At 38.4% G+C, this 24,190-nt stretch overlaps 4 protein-coding genes across 8 annotated transcripts; 2 read left to right on the top strand and 2 right to left on the bottom strand.

Moving 5' to 3' along the window:
* Positions 1-7: 7 nt before the first annotated feature.
* Positions 8-2,031, bottom strand: LOC117640040 (ZZ-type zinc finger-containing protein 3). The gene is made up of 6 exons (XM_034376238.1): positions 1,769-2,031; positions 1,538-1,654; positions 1,268-1,462; positions 957-1,178; positions 601-861; positions 8-526 (listed from the first exon to the last, which is right to left on the bottom strand). Exons 1-6 carry the CDS (start codon positions 1,931-1,933, stop codon positions 266-268), a joined length of 1,221 nt encoding a protein of 406 aa, XP_034232129.1. The 5' UTR covers positions 1,934-2,031; the 3' UTR covers positions 8-265.
* Positions 2,032-3,230: 1,199 nt separating this feature from the next.
* LOC117640036 (proteasome activator complex subunit 4A-like) lies at positions 3,231-12,374 on the bottom strand. Its single transcript, XM_034376226.1, has 31 exons — positions 11,990-12,374; positions 11,546-11,686; positions 11,351-11,452; positions 11,223-11,267; positions 10,923-11,139; positions 10,587-10,787; positions 10,351-10,505; positions 10,039-10,251; positions 9,650-9,929; positions 9,379-9,567; positions 9,065-9,289; positions 8,753-8,971; positions 8,514-8,671; positions 8,164-8,434; positions 7,849-8,079; positions 7,615-7,749; positions 7,352-7,525; positions 6,960-7,147; positions 6,724-6,856; positions 6,347-6,579; positions 5,939-6,234; positions 5,723-5,859; positions 5,556-5,644; positions 5,338-5,469; positions 5,104-5,252; positions 4,924-5,022; positions 4,614-4,819; positions 4,382-4,492; positions 4,173-4,292; positions 3,870-4,061; positions 3,231-3,790 (listed from the first exon to the last, which is right to left on the bottom strand). Exons 1-31 carry the CDS (start codon positions 12,190-12,192, stop codon positions 3,656-3,658), a joined length of 5,379 nt encoding a protein of 1,792 aa, XP_034232117.1. The 5' UTR covers positions 12,193-12,374; the 3' UTR covers positions 3,231-3,655.
* Positions 12,375-12,630: 256 nt separating this feature from the next.
* Positions 12,631-17,052, top strand: LOC117640038 (histidine--tRNA ligase). Of its 2 annotated transcripts, XM_034376232.1 has the most exons (8): positions 12,708-12,866; positions 13,215-13,391; positions 13,501-13,710; positions 13,832-14,053; positions 14,134-14,340; positions 14,424-14,718; positions 14,813-15,087; positions 15,182-17,052. In XM_034376232.1, the coding sequence occupies exons 2-8, from the start codon at positions 13,284-13,286 to the stop codon at positions 15,425-15,427; spliced, it is 1,563 nt and encodes a 520-aa protein (XP_034232123.1). In that variant the 5' UTR covers positions 12,708-12,866; positions 13,215-13,283; the 3' UTR covers positions 15,428-17,052. The 2 variants fall into 2 exon arrangements, with proteins under 2 accessions (XP_034232124.1, XP_034232123.1); XM_034376233.1 differs by lacking the exon at positions 13,215-13,391 and having other exon boundaries at positions 12,631-12,866.
* A 336-nt stretch (positions 17,053-17,388) lies between these two features.
* Positions 17,389-24,053, top strand: LOC117640039 (zinc finger protein 665-like). 4 transcript variants are annotated; one of them, XM_034376234.1, is made up of 10 exons: positions 17,389-17,519; positions 18,314-18,352; positions 18,429-18,730; positions 18,816-19,106; positions 19,200-19,514; positions 19,989-20,164; positions 21,377-21,483; positions 21,561-21,695; positions 21,786-22,004; positions 22,097-24,053. In XM_034376234.1, exons 3-10 carry the CDS (start codon positions 18,513-18,515, stop codon positions 22,106-22,108), a joined length of 1,473 nt encoding a protein of 490 aa, XP_034232125.1. In that variant the 5' UTR covers positions 17,389-17,519; positions 18,314-18,352; positions 18,429-18,512; the 3' UTR covers positions 22,109-24,053. The 4 variants fall into 4 exon arrangements, with proteins under 4 accessions (XP_034232125.1, XP_034232128.1, XP_034232127.1 ...); XM_034376237.1 differs by lacking the exon at positions 19,989-20,164 and adding an exon at positions 19,838-19,935 and having other exon boundaries at positions 17,392-17,519; XM_034376235.1 differs by lacking the exon at positions 17,389-17,519 and adding an exon at positions 17,727-17,913.
* The last annotated feature ends 137 nt before the right edge of the window (positions 24,054-24,190 follow it).

The following is a 24,190-nucleotide window of genomic DNA, read 5'->3' on the forward strand; positions in this document are numbered from 1 at the left end:
AAAAGCATTGGAATTCTTTTCTAGGTGTATTTCATATTTTCATCTCAAAGCATCATGCAGATAATCAAGTAAAAGAGTAATTGCTAATTTTGAATAACCAACATATTTTTTCACAATGCAAGAAAATTGGTCATCACAGATCAGAAATAGAAAAAAGTTAAGATTTTAGAAATATTAACAATACTCAGGACAAATTTGACAATTAAATAAGCATACTTAATACTACTAAAATTATATCACAGCATTTGTGGTTGCCATGATAACATCAGTGAGGCAGAAAATTGGGATCCAGATAGTTATAGCTTTGGGAAAATGACTGAGGTAGGTAATCTGGATCATAGGACACATCACTACTTGATGGAGTGACCTCGTTGATGGCCTCCAATCGGTGGGACAGAGGGTGGTGTGTAGCAGATTCCAATTGACTTACAACACAATCAGAACAAAAGTCTACAGACGTACTTGCTGGACAGTCAAAGCAATGCCAGCGTGTACCAGTAATAGGCTCCTCCTCACAGATGTCACACTGGAAAGAAATACATATTTAAACATTGATACTCCATAACTTATACTTCCAGGGAGCAAGCACAAAATAATTACCTTGAATCCAGAATGAATCCCACTGTGCATGTTGCCACTTTCTTTCTCTTTCTTTACTTTTTGTAACAACTGCAACTTTCTTTGTTCTTCACACAGAGACGCATCCATGATTTCTGTCTTGATGGTAGGTTGATTATCTACTATGTCTGGCAGCTCCTCTTCATCATATTCAGGCATATACACAGGTAAATCTTGATGTTGAGGGAAAAATGTAGACGGACGTGTAAGGAAATGATTGGAGCGTTGTCGACTGTGTGTACCCTGAAAGAAAATTAGCATGAACGAAACATGGTTTTCTATGAATCACTGGTTTAAGTAATGTTCACAAAATTATATTAAGATGAACTGATAGCTACTTTCTTCTGAGTATCAGCGGAAGCCCTTGGAGCACGGCCTGGCACAGGTAATCCAGCTTTCATCAATTTGAGGAAATATTTCTGAACTCTACTTGACACTTGCATTCGTGTGCGATTCCCAAGAGCTTCAGCAATTTTTTGAAATCTACGTGATTCAATTTCTTCAGGAGGATATTCAATGAGAAGTTCCTCTAATCGTCGTTGCTCATCAGCGGTCCAAAGCTTAAATTCAGAAATAAGTAGAAATAAAATTCAAATTAAAAGAAAACAGCTTCCATTATGTAACAATATGGCCACGAACAAAGAATTACCTGGTTGAATGTTTCAGGTTTACTTTGAGTGAAAGTGCGCCCACGAACAGTAACTTCTCCACTTTTCTCAAATTCCTTTAGCTTTTTACTGGCATTTGGAGCATTATTGTTGACAACGTTTCTCCTTGTTGCTGGTCGCAAAACAAGGGTGCTGGGTGCCGTTGCATTATACTCAGTCCAGTCAATGTTAGGTACCTTCAAAACAGAGATTCCAAAGTAAATACAAGATGAACACCAAGAGACGTATAAAAGATGCATGAATAATAATACCTCAGCCAAAATTTGTCGAGTAGGAACTCCCAGATCTCCTCCCTCCTCAAGTATTGCAATGAAACCCTCAGGACTATCAAGTGCTTTTTGTTTAATACTCTGAATGGTGTCCAAGTCCTGGACAAGGGAACAAACAAAAAAATGTATAAATAAGAGGTTTGCATCGATAGAGCGTTAGTTATACCACGGGGAAAAGTGCTTTTCTTGTCGTGTGCAACTTTAACTATTTACCTGTAGCGCCCGCGATCGTTGCGCTTGAAGAATTGCTAATGTTTTCAACAACGACAAGTAATCCTTGTTCCCTTTCAGTGCTAAGTGATCAGATTCAAAAAAGAATTCATCTGGTTCATCGTCTTCTTCTATTCCATTTGGAATCACGTCTCCGTTTACATCCATCCTCAACGTCAAAGAGAAACATAACCTAAACTGAAATATATACTGCCGACAGTGGGCTGGGCAGGGCAGGGGGTAGTCACAGATCGGGAACGGTAGGGGAAGGGGAATTACCTTACTGCCGCTGAAGGCAGGGAGTACTCCGTAGGCTGTGGACGATGGGTTGCCTACCTTTCTGGCTTACGCCCAAATAATTTCACTGTTTGGCTGGGAAAAGACTGTTTAGGCCCGAATAGTGCTCTAAATAGAGTCAGGAGTCTCGAGGGAGTGTTCCAACACAATATACTACAATTTGGGTGATTTTAATTTTTTTGCCCAAAACGTGAAAAAACCATGATGTATTATAGCCTTGGCTTTTTTTCGATGAAAATGGTCGACCTGCTCCGATTTGTCTGAAAGTGATATGGAACCTTCACATGGGTCTAAGAAACAGATGCCCCGTGCCCAATGGCTCTTGGCGCATTCCATTCGTGTGAAAAAGGCTTCGTCCCCCACGCTCTTTCAGTGGTGATGCGGTGAAGACGCGTCGCACGATGGGTTGCCTACCTTCCCGGCAAATTCTAAAATATGTTCTATGTTCGGTTTGTCGCCTGAAAAACATTGTTTAGGGCCGAAATGACCCTTGTCATGATGTTGAAAGCCATGAGGGAGTGCTCCAGCACAAAATACTCCAATTGAATTTTTTCCACTTAAAATTTTTTGCTTAAAACGTGAAAAACCATGATGCTTAGCTTTTTTTTTTGACCACCGCCGATTTGTCTGAAATTTTTATCGAGCGTTGCTATCGGTCTAAGAAACAGATGCCCTGTGGTCTTCAGCGCATTTCATTTGGTGTAAAATTTACTTTTCCTGTAAAAACACTTGATGAGTTGAACAAGCTGTGGACGATGGGTTGCCTACCCATAAGGCGCAAACCACTCCAGGTTTTCGCCAAATAAGGACCATTTGGGGACTAAATGGCCCTCGAAACACTAGTTTCAGGAGTCGGGTGGGAGTGCTCCAGCACAACATACTGCAGTTAAGGCTAATTTAAATTATTTTTTAGGCTGGGCACGGTGGGTTGCCTAACTGTCCGGCGTATGCCCGAACTATTCCAACTGTCTGTTAGGAAAAGGCTGCTAAGGACCAAGATGGACTCCGAAATGGTGAAGCCTTACAGGGAAGTGCTCTGCGACAACATACCTAAGTTTTCACGATTGAAAAGTTTTTAAGGTAGGTAAGAAGTGTTTCTTGTCTATGACATGAAGGCAGTTTGTTTTGTTTATTTTTTCTTGGGTATTGAAAAGATATATGGCAAACATTTGGGTAAAATTGAATTAAAAAGTATATTTTGCTTCAAAAATCTTAACATATTATTTAAGTGCACAAGTCCAACACTCAACAACCTCACCCATTAAAGCTAACAATACCAGGTGAGCTAGAAGCACCAATACATTGCAAGAAGTAGGTTTGGCATTACTATGCACTTGCAAAACATTATGATGCTTCTGACACTCCTGGTACATAAATTATCATACAAACAAAAGAAGCGTAATGCATTGTGTACTGACAATGATGATTCAATGAAAACTATTTTATTTCTCGAATAAAACCATTTCTGAAGCGATTTAAAGAGAATATGAAACAGGAAACAAGAGAAAACAGGACAAAGTGTATCTGTATGCTGCATAGACGTTAAACCACTGACAAATTTGACACAATACTGGATGTCACTTACAATGATGATTACACATAATGGGATGGCGGGAGGACCATGTTGCTCAATGCATTTAATTGCTCCTCAGTAAAGCATCGCCTATGTAAATGCCACTGACCAATGTGAGTACGCTGGAAACTACTCAAGGTGTCTCGAATGGTTTTCTGTGAAGTAAAAAAGTATTAACGTTATCATAAAATGTACCGTAAGAAACTAAGTGAGGGCGTGTAGAGTCCTACATACCGATATAGGATGAGGGTCATTAAGATGGTCTCCCAAGATTCCTATAACCTCAGGGACAAAATCAGGCACATCATAAGGGAATGCTCTAACATATGCACACAAACCAATTATGCCACCATGTCGCAATCGCAATTTGGACGGATCCGGTGATTTGCGTGACAGCCGAATACTGGCTTTCTCCTTGAACCTCTCCTGCAACAAGCAAAATTCAGTTTATTGCAGTAAAATGTGTAGAAAATTTTTACAACATTTTGTAGATAGGCAGATATACTCCATGCTAAGTAGATTTGATGAAGAGCTAACCTTTAGTTCGGAGGGATTAGGAATAAAGTGACAGTGCAACATTCCACTGAGTACTTCTCCAGCTTTGAGTTGAACTTCGACCCATGCATCATCCAAGCGCAGCACAACTAAATCAATTACCTTTATTTTGTGAATTGGAGCAGAAATAAACTTGTTAAAATGAAACACCACGTTTACAAATTTAAACAAATTAAATTTCAGAAACTAACCTTTTGAATCCAATTGGGTTGAGAACAAAATATTGGCATATTTTGAAACACCAGGACTTGGAGAAAGCCAAGACATGACACTCTCATAGACCAAGATGGATGATTGTCAACCTTCAAATTTAAAAATAAATTTTTTTGAAAAAAATGGGGTGGATGAATGGAATAAGTGGGTGCATTTCCAATATTTCAATTCAAAGAGTCCACAAGAAAGGACTAAATGACATTAAATTACCTTGTAGATAGCTTCTAAAGCAGCAGGCACACAACTTGGCATTGTGAAAGCTGAAGCAAGAAGTGCTAAATTTCTTTCACACACTTGTCTCAGCTCTTTATCCTTTGCAACATTTTCTAGGAGAATGCTAAGTTCAAGAAGCTCATAAAAACAAGGGAACATGGCTGCTGGAGAGTCTCTCAACATTTGCTGCATGCAGACCGAGACTGTATGAAAAAAATAACAATATAGTTTGAAAAGTTATAAAAGAAAATAACTTACTTCAGATGACTTTAAGAAAAGGAAACAACTTTGTTATGTCAAAACTAACCTGTTTCAAAAAGACGCAAGGCATCATCCTGTTCAGAGCTATCAACATCTACTTTTCCTAACTGTTCTGTGACTTTGTCAATTTCAGCATTTGATTTTCCTGTTGGCAAACAAACGGTAAAATCGGAACCAAATAAAATAGTTTAGCTGTAAAATTATTCAAAATTACAAATTTACTTGCCAGCATTGTTAGAAGTAACAGTGATATTGAGGGATTTCAAAACCTCTAATTGTGGTATCACAGATGCAAAGAAGTCAGCAATGTGAGGTCCTAAAGTCTGATTGGCACCAGGGAACTGGAAATCAGTGTGGAAAACTTTCCCCAAAAGCCTGGAAACACGAGTTTAAACCTATTAAGAAATATTTCAAAAATACTAATAGAATGGAACAACAGACTTGGAGACTGAGGCCCTACCTTCCAACACTGTTACGAACATTCTTTAGATGATGAGATAGGAATGGTTTCACATAATCTAACGCCCTATGTGACAAAGATATAACACGCCAATTTTTCATTGACAAAATACTGGCAATCAAATCAAGACGCCTGCACAGATCGAAAACAGAAACTTAATGAATATACAATACTGGTTTGAGAATAAATTTTTAATGAAGACAAGAAGATCAACTAACCGACAGCCAAGAACAGATGCATCCTCGCGCAACGGATCATCCATTAGTATTTCTATGAGCCAGTGTTGCGTGTAGGGGTCCCGCTTCCGCTGTAAATTTTAAATTAAACAATCAATTCAAGTTATTTTTAGCTTCCATGCATGCACTTCTATAACACAATTCCTTACCATACTGGGAATCAGGCTTAGAGAACGATCATCTACAACACACAAATTTTCATGGGCTGCCACAATCACTGGGGCAAGCCAGTCCCAGAGGGAAACAAGTTTAGCATAAGGCCAGCGCTTTGTCCCATGAATAATGCCTGCAATACAAAATTTTGTTTAACATTTTTCTTGAGTCAAAGATGAGGTAGTCATTGAACAATGATGCTATATATTCACCTGCTAACAATGCAAACAAGAACATTTGTTGAGTTTCTAGCTTTTCTTCTAACAGTCTGTCAATATGTGGTTGAAACAATGGGAGGTATTTGTCTCCAGTATTACGGAACAGCTTGCTGAACAACACGAAGCAATCATCAAAAGTTGCCTTTTCTAGTGCCATGTAGGACACAAGAGATGCTACATTTTTCTCATCCTGGAAAAATTTGTCCACTTCCATCTCTTCATTAGATAATATATGAGATGGGTCATCAAAGGGGGCTTGCTCATTGTTGGGAGATGGAATTTCTACTTCCCTGTCATTCAGAATAAAAAAATGATGAGTTGAAATTCAATGTCTAAAAATACAAACACCCCTTGAAAACAAAGGGAATTTCTGTAAACCATGCCAAGTTCCTGGTTACTCACTCTGGCCACTTGATGTAACCGAGATTTTCCTTATGAATAAATCTCAGAGCATTCCAATCAGCAGCAGACGCTGGACAGTTGCCCTTGTCATATTGAAGCCATTGGCCGTTGACCCTGTTGTCCCCAGTCCCCTTTGGACCTTCAGGGGGAAATAAACTTTCTCGTTTGTAAGACACAAATTTGGTCTTTGGTCTCTGCTGCTGCAATATCATTGCCAGGCCTAAAGGAGCAGCCTAGAATCAAATGATTTCTTAGTTAGGTTTGAAAGTATGGATTTGAAGATGCTGCTCAAATGCTTGTGACAAGAGGAAGAAGAGTGTAAAATCAAACTTTACAAAGACAAAATGTAAGATGTAGGGAATAAGATGTGTTCTTACTTTTCGAATGTGAATATTATCACTAACTAAACATTGGAGAAGGCACTTAACAGCTTTTGCACAACACTTCTCATTCACAGTGTAAATGAGACGTCTCAGGCATCCCACAGCCAGATAGCTCTGTCTCCAATGTCTGAAAAAAAAAACAGAAGAAAAAAACACACAAAGGGGTAAGGAAAATGCAAACTAAAACATTTGGTAGGAAATAAGAAGAAAAGGTCAAAATAGTAGCTTACAATGAACCAGACTCCGTTGCATCAGCCATCTCAATTTGAAGAGCATGCCATTTTTTCAGCCACATTTCATTGGCTTTGTTTTCCTCCTCGCGAATAGCTTCTACGTAGGAACGATCGAGTAAAGGCTCTGGTGATATCAAGTTATCACCACAAAGTTCCAAAATGGATTCAACCACCTTATCAGAAACCTGTAGTAAAGTAAACACTCCACATATATTAATAAAGCCATTTCAGGACATGAATAATTGATTAGTTCCACACAAAAGTTATTATTTTTAAATATAATAACACAGTAATGTATTAAAAAATGCGGATAACAAGCAAATTAAAACAAAAATATGTATGCTTTTCAGAAGCACACAAGCAAAGAAGCAAGGAAGCAAGCAACCTACCTCTCGCTTTACATGTTCAGTCTGACCAGAAAGCATTGCTTTAGTTATATCTCCAATTTTTTTAATGACAGACAGCTTTTCTGTTGGCTTTGCATGAACAAGTGCAACCCACAAATCACTTGACACCTTCCAATTGTAGAATGTGCTTGAACCAGCCATAACAAAAAGAGTGCCCTAAAACAAAACAAGTGGATAAATAAGTACTTCTGGAGAAGAAAAAAAGCATATAAAGATTTGCCGTATGTCAAAATTTGAAAGCCCACCTTGAAGAGCTCATGTTGCTCAACACTATCAACTTTCAAGTTTGACAAAAGGGATGGCTGTAGCATCATCTGTACAAGAACACCATGGTAGTGATCCTCAAATTCATCTAATAGAGCTTGAGCCCAAATCCGAACCTGAACAGTAAAGAATAAGGACACAAATTACAACTAAAAGTAGGAACAGGAAGGTATAAAATCTAGTACAGCTTTCAATCTCAAGGAAAATGAAAATACCTTGCTGTAGTGACTTGTTGCAAATTTAAGAACACAATTCAATCCTCTGGCGTGAGTTGCAGTAAGAGGTGCCGATGAGAAAGCACATCGCTTGACAGCATGTTCATGTGCGCCAAAGAGAAGAGTAAGGCGTGGGAGGTTTGGAAGGGCAATGGGATCCCTTTCCCAGGGAGTCATATGCCTGTATTCCCTCTCTTGTTTTACTGAAAGAAAGAGAAGTTTCCTCCAAATCTGAAATAAAAATTTAAGTTAATAAATAAATAAATTTATTACAGATATGAAGAAGGTACTACTAGCAGATAAGATTTCACATGCCTCAATAACAACACAGCAAGAAATGGTGTCATCTTCAGCACTCGAAAGTATCTTTTCCTGAAGTCGTTCCATTAATGCTATTAAAGAGTGTCGCATATTTGAACCATCTGGCATGGTTAATTCACCTCTCAGCCCAGTCTCAACTTTGAAGCCAACTAGATCTGGTACTAAGGTTTTGTCAAACGGTAAAGGAGTCTCATTCCAAAATGGCAACAGAAGCTGACATTCCAAAACTGCTCTTAAGATGCGAAGTGATCTCTGGAGAGCCTCCCTAGAACAGTTAACATGAATGACATTTACTTCACAATTCACTTCACAACATTAATCCTACAATCAAAGAGAAATATTACTTGGAAATCTTGTCACTGCCACTCATGAAGGCTTCAATTGTCTGAAGCTCTGCAGGCAAAAATTTGTTGATCAGTTCTTGAACAGAAGCAATCGCTTCCTTATCGGGGATGATCCACTCTGTTTTCATATCTTTGACAGAAACAGATTTTCCCCAGTCCTAAAAAAATATCCTTATTAGTAAGGGAAAATAATTAATTTTTACTCAACTGGTAAAACCAATTAAAAAGTGAACACTTACACGAATGTGGAGGTAGGACCCTGGAGAAGAATCATACGGTGCTTCAGAACTTCTGAAGTTAGAAATAATCATTTTTGATGCTAGTGTAACGATTCTTTCCAGAACTTGAGCAGCAAGTAAATGTCCATCTAAATTTTCTAGATGCAGGGTGAACTCCAAAACCCTGGACAGGGTAGGCATATAAGGCACCAATTTTATCAAGGGGCCTGTAGCCAATAACTGTAAGACCACAGAGAGAATGTTAAGTTTTGTTACAAATGGATTCTAATTTCAGCAAATAATATTCCAGTAAAATATTTCATGCCCGCATACGTCTTTCAGTAAACCAAGGTGGTGCATTAGTTCACTACTCAGTATTTCCTCCTTTTGAACATTCTCCGATTCTGTCACATTTAAAATTGCATCTGTCACTAAAGGAAGAAGAACTTTCCAAGTTTCTTCAGCATTTACATGTACAAAAGCTTCAACAACATGACCAAGCATTGGCCCTGGAGTAATGTTGTCAGTTATAAAATGATGCAGCTTGTTCAAAGCAGCCTGTTATAAAAAAGAAAAAAACATAGGACATAAGCAAATCAGAACATACCCATTTACAAATTTTGACATAGAACAATAAAGGAACCCGCCTTGAAAAACTCTGGAGGTGTTTGTAGAAGTGTCAATCGAAAAACAGATACAGTCATAGACTGGACCCGAATGTCAAAGGAAACAAGGGTTGAGGATGATGAGTAACGCACTAACGATAAAACTCTATCCACCATCAACATGAGGCAGTCTTTAAATTCGGCAGTTGAACGACAAATTTCTTCCTCTTCCTGAGGACGTACAGAAGGTCAGAAAACAAAATAAAACAAAGAAAAATTGAAAAAGACAGCAGATCCAATAAAAATAAATTACCTGCGTCATATCTTTATGCAAACCAATCTCTCCTGAGCAGTCTATCAGAGGTACAAACTTGAGCAGTCTCTCTAGAATTAGTATTGAGCATCTAGCTTTCATTGGATCATTGAAGTCAACCATAGGTATGATTGTGGTCAGAAGATTTGAAATTTGCAAGGGACCATCAGGATAACCCAATCGAGCTCCCTCTACCATTGGACGCACAACTGCACTCAAACAAGCTAAGGCAGCAGACACCCGCATTGGTTCTGTTTCACTTGTAATGGCAGTCACCAACCTGAAAATATGATTAATAATAAAACACCAGGGAAAGAAACAAACCTTTCAAGTCTGGAACTCACATTGGCCAACTGTGGCAGTTACAGTTCATTAAAATATAGAAATACCTTTCAAGAATTGGTGGGATGATGATGTTTGGACGTAACCAAGCCAAGCAATACAGGACACGCCTAAAGGCACTAGTGAGAGAGGCCAGATGGCCAATCAAAACTTGGTTAACAATAGGACACATTGATTCCACAAAGGCAGTGACGTCATCCTCTGTTAGACATTTCTCTTTTGGAATGGGAGCCTGCCACTTTAGTACCTTGGTCCTCTCACTAAAAATTTAATGAAAGTAGGATTTAACAAACAAAGGATTTGAGGTAATTGCAAAGAGTTTAAAAACCACACCTGAGACAAGGGATCTTCACACTTACTAGAATAGCCTTTTCACAACAGCATCAGGCAGGGAAAACACAACGTTCCTCAATTTACCAGCAGCCATCCAGCTTGCAGTATTGGCTGGATTGAAATATGACTCGACAGCCCGCAGAAGATCTGTCAAGTGATTCTGAGCAGAACTGCCTCCCCCCTAAAATGGTAACAGTCAGGTTGATAAGAATATCATGTGTAGTAGGTAGCAAAAACTTCCTATGCATTAAAAATAACTTACCAAACATGCGACAATCCAAATGGATGAGTGTTGTATATCAAGGCTTTCTGAGTAGGAAGATCTTGGTTGAGTTGAGGATTTGTAGAGAACAGGTAGCTTCATACTTCTCATTATGCGTGTGAACATCACATCCATGTGGGGCTCCCAATCAATGCGGCCAACATTGTGTTTAGCAAGCCTTGCCATCAGGCCCATCAAAGTCTAGGCCAAACAAAACAACAAGTATTTTAGCATGCAACAGTAAGGCACAGTCATTGGCATTGTAGCAATTTTGTAAATTAACAAGTGTTCATAAAAGTACTTTGTTTTTTTTCAATTAAAAGCAAAATTACTTACAATATTGACACTTGTAGAGTTGTTGCATGAATCCCACAACATCAACAAATCATTCATCCAAAGATGATAGCCTTGACCATTCACAGCATGATATGGTAATGTGGGCAAGAACAAACAGAGCTCACTTAAATGGGTGGATAAACTCTTCTTGTCTAGAGGAGATATGAGTGGCATCATGGTTGCAAGAATTTCTGCAGTAGAGTCCACTGTGAAGAATCTACACAAAGCATAGATGAAATTTGCTGCATTGGAATAGGTGAAGATTAAATTGATAATAAAAGCATCCAAAAATAAATTTACCTGTTGGAGCCTTTGATAAAAGTATGCAAGACATCCAAAAACTCTCTGTAACATTTTTAGATTGTTATATAGGTTAATAAGAAACAAACAGAAATATTTTACAAGACCATCAATGTCAAGTCGTTTACCGTGGAAAGAAGCGAACAGGCTGCTTGACAATGCCTCGATAAAATTCATAAAGAGGTTTCCATGGCAGTTGAATGTCATCAGGAGAGAGAAGTTCTTCATGCCTGACAGAGCAACAGGTCATTTAACGCTTTCAGTTTTTCCAGTATTGAGCAATTTAGTTTTACCAGTGTTGGTGTGCTCACTGTTTTACTTACTTCAATAGAGTCAGATAAGTCATAATAAGTTCTGAAGCAAGTAGTTCCTCTGTTCCATTCATAACAATGGTGTCGAAGAGAAGCTTGATAATTGACACATGATCTTTCTTTGAGATGCGGAGGCCATAAATACTAATAAACCTGGAAGGGAGGGACGCAAATCAAGCATGAGAGGAAAGATAATTTAAAAACTAGAGCCCTAAAATAGATAATGACAAAAATAACAATAGGGACCTGAGCCTATTGCACCTGACTGCAAGAGGATACATATCACAAACAATTTTGAAATACATGATAAGAGAGTGGTAGACGTAGCAAATGTTATTGGTTTCTTTTCATAAAAAATTAGAAACATGAAAGGTGTTTTAAAAAATTACTGGTGCAATCGAAGGGGAATAACACAGAAACACAATACAAAGAGTTACATGAAAGAAATCTACTTACTTGTTCAAACGAGCGGTCCAAAAGCTGATGGCAGCCCCCCCATGCAGAATCGCTTTCCCTAAATTGGCTTTAATTTGAGCAAATATTGTTTGAGATTCCAAGTTTAACATGTCAGAGTCGAAATATGGCAAAAGCCTGTCTAATTTCTTTTCCCTTTGATACCAAAAGGACTCCATTTTACCAGCCGGCGGACTGTCCGCCATCCCGAAATATCACTGCAGCACAAACGCTGCACTTTTTCGCGAGGGAATAGTCACTTCTAACGCAATGTCACCCAGCCAAAAAATACCGCAACTCATCAAACGATTTTCACAGCAATCGCCGTCTCACTGTTCCCCGGTCTAACAACCTCATCATCTCCTCCCAGCCCAAAACCACAACAGAGGTACGTTCCTTAACCCAATGTCAGTACTCGGTCAGAAATTCCTCCACTGACCACGACTTCTGTTGCCAACCTAACCATTCTCATTTGCTTTCGTGAAAATTCGCGGATGAGCATCGAATGGATTGATCATTTAATAAAATATAAAAATTAAAAATTTTCAGTTTTTTATTGTCTGATCTTCTTACATCAATTTGTGATTAATTACGGCTACTCGCGCTTGGTGGTCAGCCTGGAAAAGGTATGAGAAGGTTAGCGAGTTCCTAGAACTGAAAACTAGATCTAGACCACGGCCACGGAGCAGAAGCATCGTGCAGTGCACAGCTGAGATTCTGTCCATGTGCTTTTGTTGAACATATTTCAGTAAATATTTTCCCTGTTCCTAAGTTTTGTAACATCATGGGTGATGTCGCCAAGGAAAACTTGCAAGAACAAATTAAAGTGCAGGGTGATGTAGTTCGTCAACTGAAAACTGCCAAGGCTCCAAAAGAGAAGGTAATAACCAAGTCTGGATGAAATCTCTTTCCTGATACAATATTGCATCATCTGTTTTACGTATTACCAACCTTTTATACTCCCTCTTACTGATTTAAGTCTGGAGAAATTGGAGGTGTCATTTTAATTAGAAGTTACTACCACCAACTGCCTTTTATCTTTATGTTAGCTTAGTATGTGAATTTCATTGTCCTTGCATCAATTCCTCTCCAAGCCCCTACTTACTTTTTGAGCTTAGATTAACATTTTATGAGGTACTTTGCATTTTTCCCCATGAGGAGATTTCCTTGAAGAACAAATCCTCCAATCTCATTCATTTTGCACAATTTTTGTCTTGGTGGTTCTCAGATGAATTGACAGCTCCGCGTAATCTCCTTTTAAAACCAATAACTGTGGGCATTCAAACATCTCGTCACAATGCGACTCATTAGTTTGACTGCTCGCTTGGCTTCGTTTGGGATGAGGGTTGGAAGGTTTCAATCTTCTTGTGCTCAATATTCTAATTCAGCTCTAACGGTTCATCAGGTTGGTGATAGGTTCTCCAGCAATGGCTAGACCATTGCTTTCATTGTGTCAGGGTTTTCTTCATTTTTTACAAAGATACTGACAAACTATCTTTTGCTTAACCTTGTAGATTGATGAAGAAGTTGCAAAGCTATTGGCTCTGAAAGCCAAAATCACCACTGATGATGCTCCCCATAAGTTTACCCTTAAAACCCCAAAGGGTACAAGAGACTACAATCCTCAACAGATGGCACTGCGTCAGGAAGTCCTGGCTAAGATTGTTGATGTCTTTAAACGCCATGGCGCTGAGACTATAGATACTCCCATTTTTGAACTCAAGGTATTTACTACTTTTTATGTCTCTTGTGAGAAATGAGTCCCACATAATGCACCAGTTTGTTCTTTTATCTTTGTCACAACAGCCACACGATTACGTATATTTTTTTGTCTCTGGTTTGCAGGAAGTTCTTACTGGAAAATATGGTGAAGATTCTAAACTAATTTATGATCTGGCAGACCAAGGAGGGGAACTTTTATCCCTTCGGTATGACCTCACAGTGCCTTTTGCTCGCTATCTGGCTATGAACAAGATTTCCAACATTAAGCGATACACAATTGCCAAGGTTTATCGCAGAGACAACCCTGCCATGACTAAAGGCCGTTTCAGGGAGTTCCTGCAATGTGTAAGTCAATACTTATTTTTTAATGAACTATAATTTTCTTATCTGGTAATAAATATTTTTGTTTTTCTCTCTTATTCTAGGATTTTGATATCGCTGGCCAATATGATCCCATGCTGCCTGACATTGAATGTGTCAGGATTGTATCTGAGATTCTCAATGATATGCAGTTGGGGTCATTCAAAGTAAAAGTGAACCACCGTCAAATTCTTGATGGAATGTTTGAGGCATGTGGAGTGCCCAATGATAAATTCCGCACAATTTGCTCATCTGTGGACAAACTTGACAAGGTGAATAAAGCTCCACAAGCAATCAGACTTTGTTTAATCTTTAAGTTCTCTTCAATGTATTTTATTATTGATCATTTTTTCAGACACCATGGGAAGAAGTCCGCACTGAAATGATTCATGAAAAGCAGCTTGATCCGGAAGCGGCTGATAGGATCGGTGAATATGTGAGGCTTAATGGAGGATTGGAATTAGTAGAACAACTCCTGGCAGATCCTAAGCTTAAGACTTCCAAGGCTGCACAGGCAGGACTTGAGTCCATGAAGCTCTTCTTGAACTATGCAAAGCTTTACAAGGTGGACAACATCACTTCATTTGATTTAAGTCTTGCTAGAGGTCTGGACTATTACACTGGTGTAATTTATGAAGCTGTGTTGCTTGGTGAGTTGTAACTTATTTGCTTCTTGACTTGAAGTTGGCCTGAACTGTTCCTACAGAATATTCAACTTTATTTTCTGTATCCTCTTTTTTTCAGGTGACGGTGACGGTGATGTGGGAGTTGGCAGTGTTGCTGGTGGGGGCCGCTATGACAATCTGGTTGGAATGTTTGATCCAAAGAACAGAGCAGTTCCATGTGTGGGTGTTAGTATTGGTGTTGAACGCCTCTTCAGCGTGATGGAGGCTAAACATGCAGCATCAGGCTTCAAACAACGAACCACTGAAGTCCAAGCTTTTGTTGCGGTTGCTCAGAAGAATTTAGTCCAGGATAGAATGAAGATTTGTTGTGAACTGTGGGATGCTGGTCTCAAGGTAATTTACAGTTTAAGTGGTATTGGAGTGCAAGATATTCTGTTATATTTCTGACAAACTTGAAACTATGATCACATGTACTCACATGTTACAGGTTGAACACTCTTACAAAAACAACCCCAAATTGCTGGCTCAACTGCAGTACTGTGAGGAGTCTGGTATACCTTTAACAGTGATTATTGGTGAATCAGAATTAGCTCGTGGCATTGTCAAGCTCCGAGAAGTAGCTACTCGCAAAGAAGTTGAAGTTCCAAGAGACAAACTGGTGGAAGAAATTTGTGCGTGGTTACAGACCAACAAAGCGTCATTCCCAGTTCTTCCTACTAATGGCACACAGTGAAAACTATTAATCACAATGCAAGACAATATAAATTTTTATGAGCGAAATTTTGTATTTGATGCATTTTGTCCAGTCTTAGTTGTGATATACCTTTAAAAGACTGACATGAACTGATTTTTAAATTTTTAATTTGGCATTTCTACTTAGTGAGCCATTTTTTTTTTCATTTCCTTGTAAAAATCTCCAAAAATGGTCTTATAGCACTTCCAGCTTCTATCTGGACTCTGTTAAAACCTACAAAAATCTATGAACAAGCCTTCAATGTGTGCACCAAAGATCAACTCTTGCCAAAGGTCTCCCTACTACCTCTGTTATCAGTGAAATCCTAACTTTCTGTTTGATATCTTTTTGCCTTGTGGAAAAGATGTAAGAGAATTTCGCATATTTGATTGCTTTGTATGCTTACACTATTATATTCATGATACCACATTTCCACTCCTTCTTTACTCTTGTCAAACATAGGCAACAGGAGGTTGCTATAGGTGTTGTCTGCCTTCTTGGTCAGCTAAACCGTATATTGCAATAATAATAATAATTTTCTTAGCTATGCTAAGTCAAAATTACATACTTTCATCTGTGATTTTATCTAAAGAAAGTCTTTGTTGTCTAAGTTTTAGCTGGCATCGCTTGGAATGTGTGCATGTGTATTGAATAGAATAGCATTAATAAGAGCTGATGTCTTACATGTAAGATTTTGTTCTGACCTGTGATCATGAGCTGGAGTGGATCAATGACAGTATTTATTTACTATTTGGCTTCAATTCTGAATCCCCTCGACAATGTAGAATATTGAGGAAAAAGATGATCCACACTGTAACAGAATAAAGTTGCCTAGATAGTGCATATTTGGTGGCAGTGTTCCTGTAATTTAATCTTACTGTTCATATTATTTCAAATTAGTTTTGTGCTATTTCTTTAAAAATTAAATTTATCCTACCTATTCTGCAAAAAAGTAGTTCTAGTTTCTGGGTACAATGTCAACTTAAGTGTCCTTTTATATATTATTTGTATTTTTCCAATATTGATGAAAGGGTGGTACGTGGTCTTCAACTTTCAGTAGCGCTCTAGCTTTAAGTAAAGTGATACTTATGTAACTGGCAGACCCAGTGAATATTGGTGATGTGAACTCCAAGCAACTTTAAATGTATAATCATGAGAAATTAGTTCATATTGCCGAGGTCACAAGAACTGAATACTCATTATTTAACTCTGCTGTGAAGGTAGATTCTGTCTCAATTTCATGTGGTTGACAAACCAAATGGTGCTAAGTTATTTATTCCAACATAATACCTCCTCAATCTACTGTATGCACTCTTTGCTAGGTTATTATATATTTTATTTCTGTCGCACTTGGGTTATGGATGCTCTGCGCTCCTATGCTTATTTGCAGCTCTGGAGTACCATTTTTGTTGAATTTGGAGTGATCTGGGGTAGGAATCAATGTTACCCAATTCTTCTTGTATTCATGATTCATTTATCAGTTAAGAGGATTGAAAATATAACTATTTATTTATTTAATTTTATTGATTTTGTAGTTAGATAATTTTGTCTCATCACAAATGATTAGTTGTTGACCTTTCCCCAACTGTAAAAGTTTGCTAATAAAGCCCCATATTTTTTCCTGATATTTTGAGTTTGATTTTTATCATGTCTGGTCTGTAAGGACCCTCACTAAAACACAAACTTCAGAGAAAGAAACGCAAAATACGAAAACTGCTCAGTCCCGCCTACCGGTGCCGGATATAGACGCTGTAGTCGGACGCGGAAGTGGGGCTGCATGCCGACACGCTGCTGGAATCAAAATAAAATAATGCTGGGTATAGAATCCAATGATTTCAGCATATTTCCAAGGCATCATACCAAGGGAACTTGATTTTTGCCCTCCTCCTTGCAATTCATCCTTAATTTGAAACAAAACTTCCGCCAGACTGTCGTTGCATGCACTTCACGATCATTATGGCTGTTGGCAGCATTGTGACACACGCGACGTTGAAGAGAGAGAAGAAGAATGTTTTCAATGGTGGAATGGCGGACGCTGCGGTAGAGCGAGATAGGCGTATGTGGAAACTCTTCTGCACCTTGTTTATCGAAGGTACAACCGACTTTTTTGTGAAAGTAGTTTGTTTACGATGCCGGAACGGTTTTGCGTCTGTAGATAGGCCCACTTAGCTTCCCCTTGTCTCAGTTTGGGGGTGCTGTTTATCCGACAGTTTGGGTCCTCTCTTTCCTTGCGGCTTGACCCTGGGCTTAGGAGCATTGTTTGGTGACATAATATATCGCCGCATCCCCTCCGTGGCGGCTAAACACATTCGGAAATGTTCAGCCATGGGCGCCGTGTCCCGTTTTGTCGGTTTCGGCCCCATTAATTTGTGTTTTTCATGGGCTTATGGTTGAACGAAGCGAGGCATCACGGCATTTCCACCATACCCCCACCAAGCGTACAAGCCATAGGGTGGTCGGTCGGACTGTCGCCTTAGTTCTCGTAGGTTAGGAAATTCCCAACCGCTATGTTTGCTTTATTTACGACGCTTTTCAGAAAAACATTGAAATAAACTTGTCGCGGTTTTGCCTAGCATTCGATCTTTTACAGCGAATGCTCGTTTTATTGCGAAATTTATATTTAGTAAATGATGTGGTCATTGATGACAACCTAAAATCCATCTTCTAGTTTTTGCCTAAAACGATCACTTTTCCTATTTCACCTCTAGACTCTCAGTCTTAGCAATTACGAACGACGCTGTATATAATTTCGGTCTTCTTGGGTCCTAGAAGCGTTGAAAATTGAATACTTTTACATTATATTCTTTGAATTAACATGTTTTACGTCTAATGTGGCTTGGGCTATGATTTTTAATTCTTTCTTTTATCTTTCTTTACTGATCACAGCTTCATAAATAATGCGTTAATTTCTACTCAGCAGGAAAGGTAAGAATATTCCTCAAATTTCTTTTTTGGTTTATATTTTTATCAATATTTTTAAAACATCTTCTTTGCATCACAGGTTTAGTTGGTTCCATCCGAACAAACCATTTTTGATTTTCTCTAATCTAGTTGAAAGGCAGTTGCCTTTTTACCAACATCCACGATGTTCGACCCAAGTATGCAACAGCAGCAGCCGCAGCAGCAGCCGCCGCCACAACAGCAGCAAGCACCTGGTGCTGCACAAATGTACCAAACTGACAAAAGCAAAGAAGATAAAGGGAATCCTGTAGACTTTCCCTTCTGTTACAATGTTAATATGGTACCAAAAGGACAGGGTGATGACAAAGCCTGTTACAGATTTGATGTAGCTCAGCCATTTGGGTAAGCTTGTCACTTTAAGGTACCTTCAACTTTTAACCTAATAAGATCGAAACTTGAGATTGACAATTTTGTTCTGTTTCTTCAGGTACAATTATGCCCTTGTCAATCAAATGTCGTTAGCAGCAGCTGCATCTACTGCTACGTTCAAATGTGATGTGTGTGGACTGGTGTTTGGCCATTTAACGCTACTCAATCACCACAAGCGCATTCACACTGCCAACGCAAATCCTGCTGCAGCTGCTGCTCCTGGTAACTCACAGGTCGTCAATTCTGCTCAACAACCATCTGCTGGATCTGTTGACAGACAACAACACACCTGTGATATTTGCGGTGCGGTATTTAGCATGCCTGGTGAACTCAAAGCCCACAAGAATCAGTAAGGATCAAAAAATTCTTTTTCTTTTCTCTCTGTTGTTGTGTCAAGTTAATCAAATTACTTCTTTTTCTCTTTTTTTTTTTTTTCTTTCAGGATGCACAAGGCTCCTGCTGCGCCAAAGTGCTGTAATTCCTGTGGTGTGGAAGTGCCTTGTGACCAGCATAATAAAAAGAAGGGAAAATTTGTCAAATGTGGAAGTTGTCTGGAGTCTGCCGCCCAGCAGCAGCAGCAGCAACAGCAACCTGTCTTTCCTGGAAATGGTACAGCTGAAAATTCTGGTGGAGAGGCCTCTGAGGTCTCATCAGCAAAACCTGGCCATCATCCTGTGAAGCGCAGGGGTATGGCAACTGTGACCAAGTGTCAGAAATGTAATGGATCCGGCATCATTTTCGTTGGTGGTGCAAGGAGGTAAGCTTTTATTTTCCAAACTTTGCTCAGAATATGATATTAAAATGAAAACTGGTAGGGAATCTAGCTTCTGTTTTTGTTACTATTTACTTTAATCAATAGTTACTATGGTAGAGAGATATTTACTGTTTTGGTTGGTCTAAAAAGAATTTTACCCAGTGCATCCGGAACATCTATTTGTTTTAATATCCTTTCTCTTGTCTCATATGATTATTGTTTTTGTTGTTTTTTTCTGTGAGGGAAATTCTAATTTGCTGTAGTTACTTTAGCCTCTCTTTTTTGTACTAGTTTTGTAAATTTCTTAAAACCGAATTTGTTGATAGAGAGCTGATTGAAAAGCCAAGGCGACATGTATGTGATACATGTGGTGCTGCTTTCGCCCGATATTCCTCATTGTGGAGCCACAGGCGCCTTCACACAGGTGATTTTTTTGCAATTCTCTCATTGTGTACCTCTGTTTCTCCCTGCCTGCAGCCATGCGGTGGACAAACCATTCCACTGTAACGTGTGTGACGGCACCTTCAGTCGCTACTCATCTCTGTGGAGCCACAAACGCTTACATTCTGGTGACAAGCCATTTAAATGTGAAATTTGTGGCCTTGCCTTCGCCAAAGCCGCCTACCTCAAGAATCATGGGAGGGTTCATACAGGCAAGGATTCAATTTCGAATTCCCTAGATAGAGACTAGTTCTGCTTATATTTATTAAAATAACTGTCCACCTTGCTCAGGTTCAGTAAATTGTGTTTCTGTCTCATTTGGCTTTGCTTGGGTTCTTCCTATTCATGACTTTGGAAAGGGGCTTAATTAATTAATATTTATGCATTTACATTTTTCTTTAAGATCCTCCTACCATTCACTCAAATGTCTTAAATTTTGGTTTTTATCGGGTATGGAAAACAGCATTTCCAATGTTCCAAGACCAATTAACTGTTAATGAAAGGATTCAATTTAGAATTGCCAGTCAGATTAATAAGGAGGCTCTGTGTTCCATCACAACATTAATGGAGTAGTCATTTGGGAATGGCTCATTCCCATTGCATCTTTTCCTTTCTATTACTTCAAATTACATTTGTTTTGTGTATTTGTGAACCTAATTGATGTCTTGCCTTTCCCTTGGGTGCCTTTTGGGCTTAATCTATTAAATATCTGACTTAGTATATCTTTGAACTATTTGGCATTCAGTCATTTGTCAAGGACACCATTGGTTTTTGTTGGTTATCTGATAGGTTATTTACCAGAGATTTGCAATATTTTAAATGGAAGTGCACCCATCACAAGCATTTTAAGCTCACTAGAAACTGTTCTTCATGGCAATAATTCTTGGTTTCAAATTTATTGCTTAGTACCAATGGGCTGAAAAGGACAACAAAATTTTATTGATATTAAGATTAAGTAACCCCTAGCTGTTTGGTTTTGAATCTTACAAACCAATGAACACAAGACCGAATTCATGAGGTGGGAAGCTGGCTGAGGCTTAAGAGACGAGCGAGGACAGAGGTTCCTCATGTGGCTGTAAATAGTTTTGGATTTGTTTACTTAAGGATTTTAACTTCTCTTAAAAGAATTAAGTCTTGCTTCTGTCCTTCAGCAACCAAGGTTCAAATTCAGGACGTTTGTTGCTGCCAATCTTCTGATCTGAGTGCAAAAGATTGGCTTTGGGCAGTTTCACTTTAGTTGCTGGAAAAAAATTTGTTTAACCAGAAAATGAGTTAAGATGGTGGTTTCCTCTTTATGGATTTCCTTTTTCAAAATTTAAGTTAATTTGAAAACTAAGAATTTTATCTGTACTACTCTTTATCATTTTATTTGTTTGTTGTTTCAATTTTTGAAGGATTTCTCTAAATCTTTGTTACTCTTGCAGGTGAAAAACCTTATAAATGTGGAGTGTGTGGAATGCAGTTCTCTCAGAGTCCACATTTGAAAAATCATGAAAGAATTCATAGTGGTGAACGCCCATATCAGTGTGAGGTAACGGCACTAAATCTTTGTTTCACTTGAAGTCATCTTTCTCTGTCAACACCATTATAGCATCATCTTATCCCTAGGTTTGTGACAAAGTGTTTGCACGTCATTCTACTTTATGGAACCATCGACGTATTCATACAGGGGAAAAACCCTACCGATGTGAAATTTGTGGATCGTCATTCAATCAAGCCACACATCTCAAAAACCACAACAAGGTGAGGAAAGGGTGTATAAACAGTGCTAATGTGTAATGATACTGTCAAGTTGTGCAGACTACATTCATGTACATATTCGTATTCTTTCAGGTGCACACTGGAGAAAAGCCTCATCGCTGCGATATTTGTGATGTTGCTTTCTCTGATCGATTTGCCCTGAAGAGGCACCGTGGCATCCATGAAAAGTACGGCCGCACGGCCCCAAGCACCCCTAGTACCACACCTAATGGTACACCCCAACAACAACTGCAATCCACTGATCAGCAGGCTCAACCTGAGCAAGTAATGGAACAGTTATACAAATGTGAAGTGAGTACTAGTCTCATAAACTCCTCAGCTTTTTGTGTCTATCTTTTGTTTCTTTTCTTCATTTTGACTAAATGCATACTTTTCATTTTCAGGTTCAGGTCTAGATTTTGATCCAGGACATTTTGTAATAAGGAAAACAGGATTTCCACTTTTAGCCATAATTATGGAACGCCATACCTCTGCAGGCTCAAACATACACTTTATTTGTCGCCCTCTGTGCACTGTTAAGAAGTGTGCTGTGACTGCTGCTGATAGACAATGTCCTCATAGAAATGGGTGTTGATGATTGTCCAAGGAAAGCAATTTTGGTTAATGGTGTATATGGAAGGTTCTGAACTATTGTCACAGTGGACTGTGATATCATTATCAGATTACTGATTTATTTGTAACCATGGGACAGATAATAAGCTCTGGAATGTAAATTGATACATTACCTGTTGGTCCAATAAACATTGGTTCATATTTTATACTAAGAGTCTCTTTTAAAGTGTAATATAATGGATTGCATTCATGTTTGTTAAAGATGTGAAACCATGCCACTTCAATTGGCTTCTTTGAATAAAATCTGTTGCACTCATGTTGCTTCTTTTGCATTTTAACTGCAGTTTGAGGACATTGTTGACCACTTATTTTGAACTATGGATTCCAAGGTTTGCGAAGTTTCAGCCTAGAATAATTTCTGGAATAGAGATGAGTGAAGAGAGGATTTCCCTCCAAATCTTGCCACTATGATTTCTCCACTATCTTATTGCCTGTAGAGTGCTAATTCAGATTTTTATTTTATTATTTATTGAACTCTATTTAATTATTAAGGTTTTATGCATAGTATTGAGAGTTAATTTTTGTGTCTTGCACAAAGAAAGATATAGTATTTTACGTGTGAAACATAAAACTATTAATTTTCAAACATTTAACTGGTTGATTTGTCTGCTTGATGGACTCAGAGCCAGTTAAATTCTAGCTTTAGGTAGATGCAATGCACAGAAATACCAGCACCCATATGCTCTTTATAGGATTAAAATTACCCCCTCAGCATGCAAAGATATTTGCAATGAAATTTGTGGGTAATGTGATAATTCACCCTTTCTTCTTTGAGCTTCACATTGTGACTGAATATGTCTTTCCATTGTTTTTCGTTTTTAAGTGTATTTGTATGGAACTTCTTTAAAGAGCTTATCTGCTGTTGATTATTTTTAACTAGGGCAAAACGTCCTAGCATACCTTGAGCAGTTAATGATTTTCTTTTCCTCAATTTTATACTATACAATGAGGTTGTTATGCCTCTATCTTGATTTGAAACGGCATTTGGATCTTATTTGGTGTATTCTTTATCTCATATTGATCTTGATGCTGAGCACAGTTCTTTTCATTGCGTGGTTAGTGTCTGTCTGAGTAACTTCTGTATTGATTGTTCTCACAATTGTGCTGCCAATGAATGTTGGCTGATAACTAGCAATAGTTTTAGTGTTCTTTTATTTGGTTTCTTTTGTTTTTAAGGACAGTTCAATGTCCTGATTAGTGTACACAAACCATATCCTTCAGTAACTATGTTTTATCATCAATCATTTGGGGATTGTATGCAATAGTCTGTTGTATTGCTGACTTTAAAGCACGGTAGACTGCTCATAAGCTTGGTGTGCAGAGGGCAATAGATAAGTGGTTTGCAATGTGTTTGCTTTCAGATTCGCAGTGTATTTATTCTGTTGTATAAACAATATTGTGCAATATTAACAGTTGTTGGCTATGGCTCCTACAGAGCAGTGTGTTAAGAAAACAGTTTATATTTTGTACAAAGCATCACTAAGATCTCTAAATATCGCTGTTTTAAAAGAAGGCATCTGTATATAAGTAAGACACTCCCCTCCCAAGTAAGAAATAAGTATAAACCTTATGTTATTATGCTATGTACATTTGATTTTTATCTAGTGATGGACATATATAGGCCAGTTGTACTAATGATGAATCACAGACATAAAATCTCTATCAAATTCTTCCTGTGTAATGTCCTTAAATTAAAAAATTGATAAATAAACGAGTTTGTTATAAGTACTTGTCAAAGAATACTTATGAAAATTTTAGTGTTAACAAGAATCTGTCAACACAGCATTTTGCATCATGCTCATATTATCCTATTTGAACAGGACCACACAGTAGCAGTTATGAGCTTCACACGAGCATCTCTTCAG

The sequence above is a fragment of the Thrips palmi genome, unplaced genomic scaffold, assembly GCF_012932325.1.
Source record: "Thrips palmi isolate BJ-2018 unplaced genomic scaffold, TpBJ-2018v1 HiC_scaffold_12, whole genome shotgun sequence".
Classification (NCBI taxonomy): domain Eukaryota; kingdom Metazoa; phylum Arthropoda; class Insecta; order Thysanoptera; family Thripidae; genus Thrips; species Thrips palmi.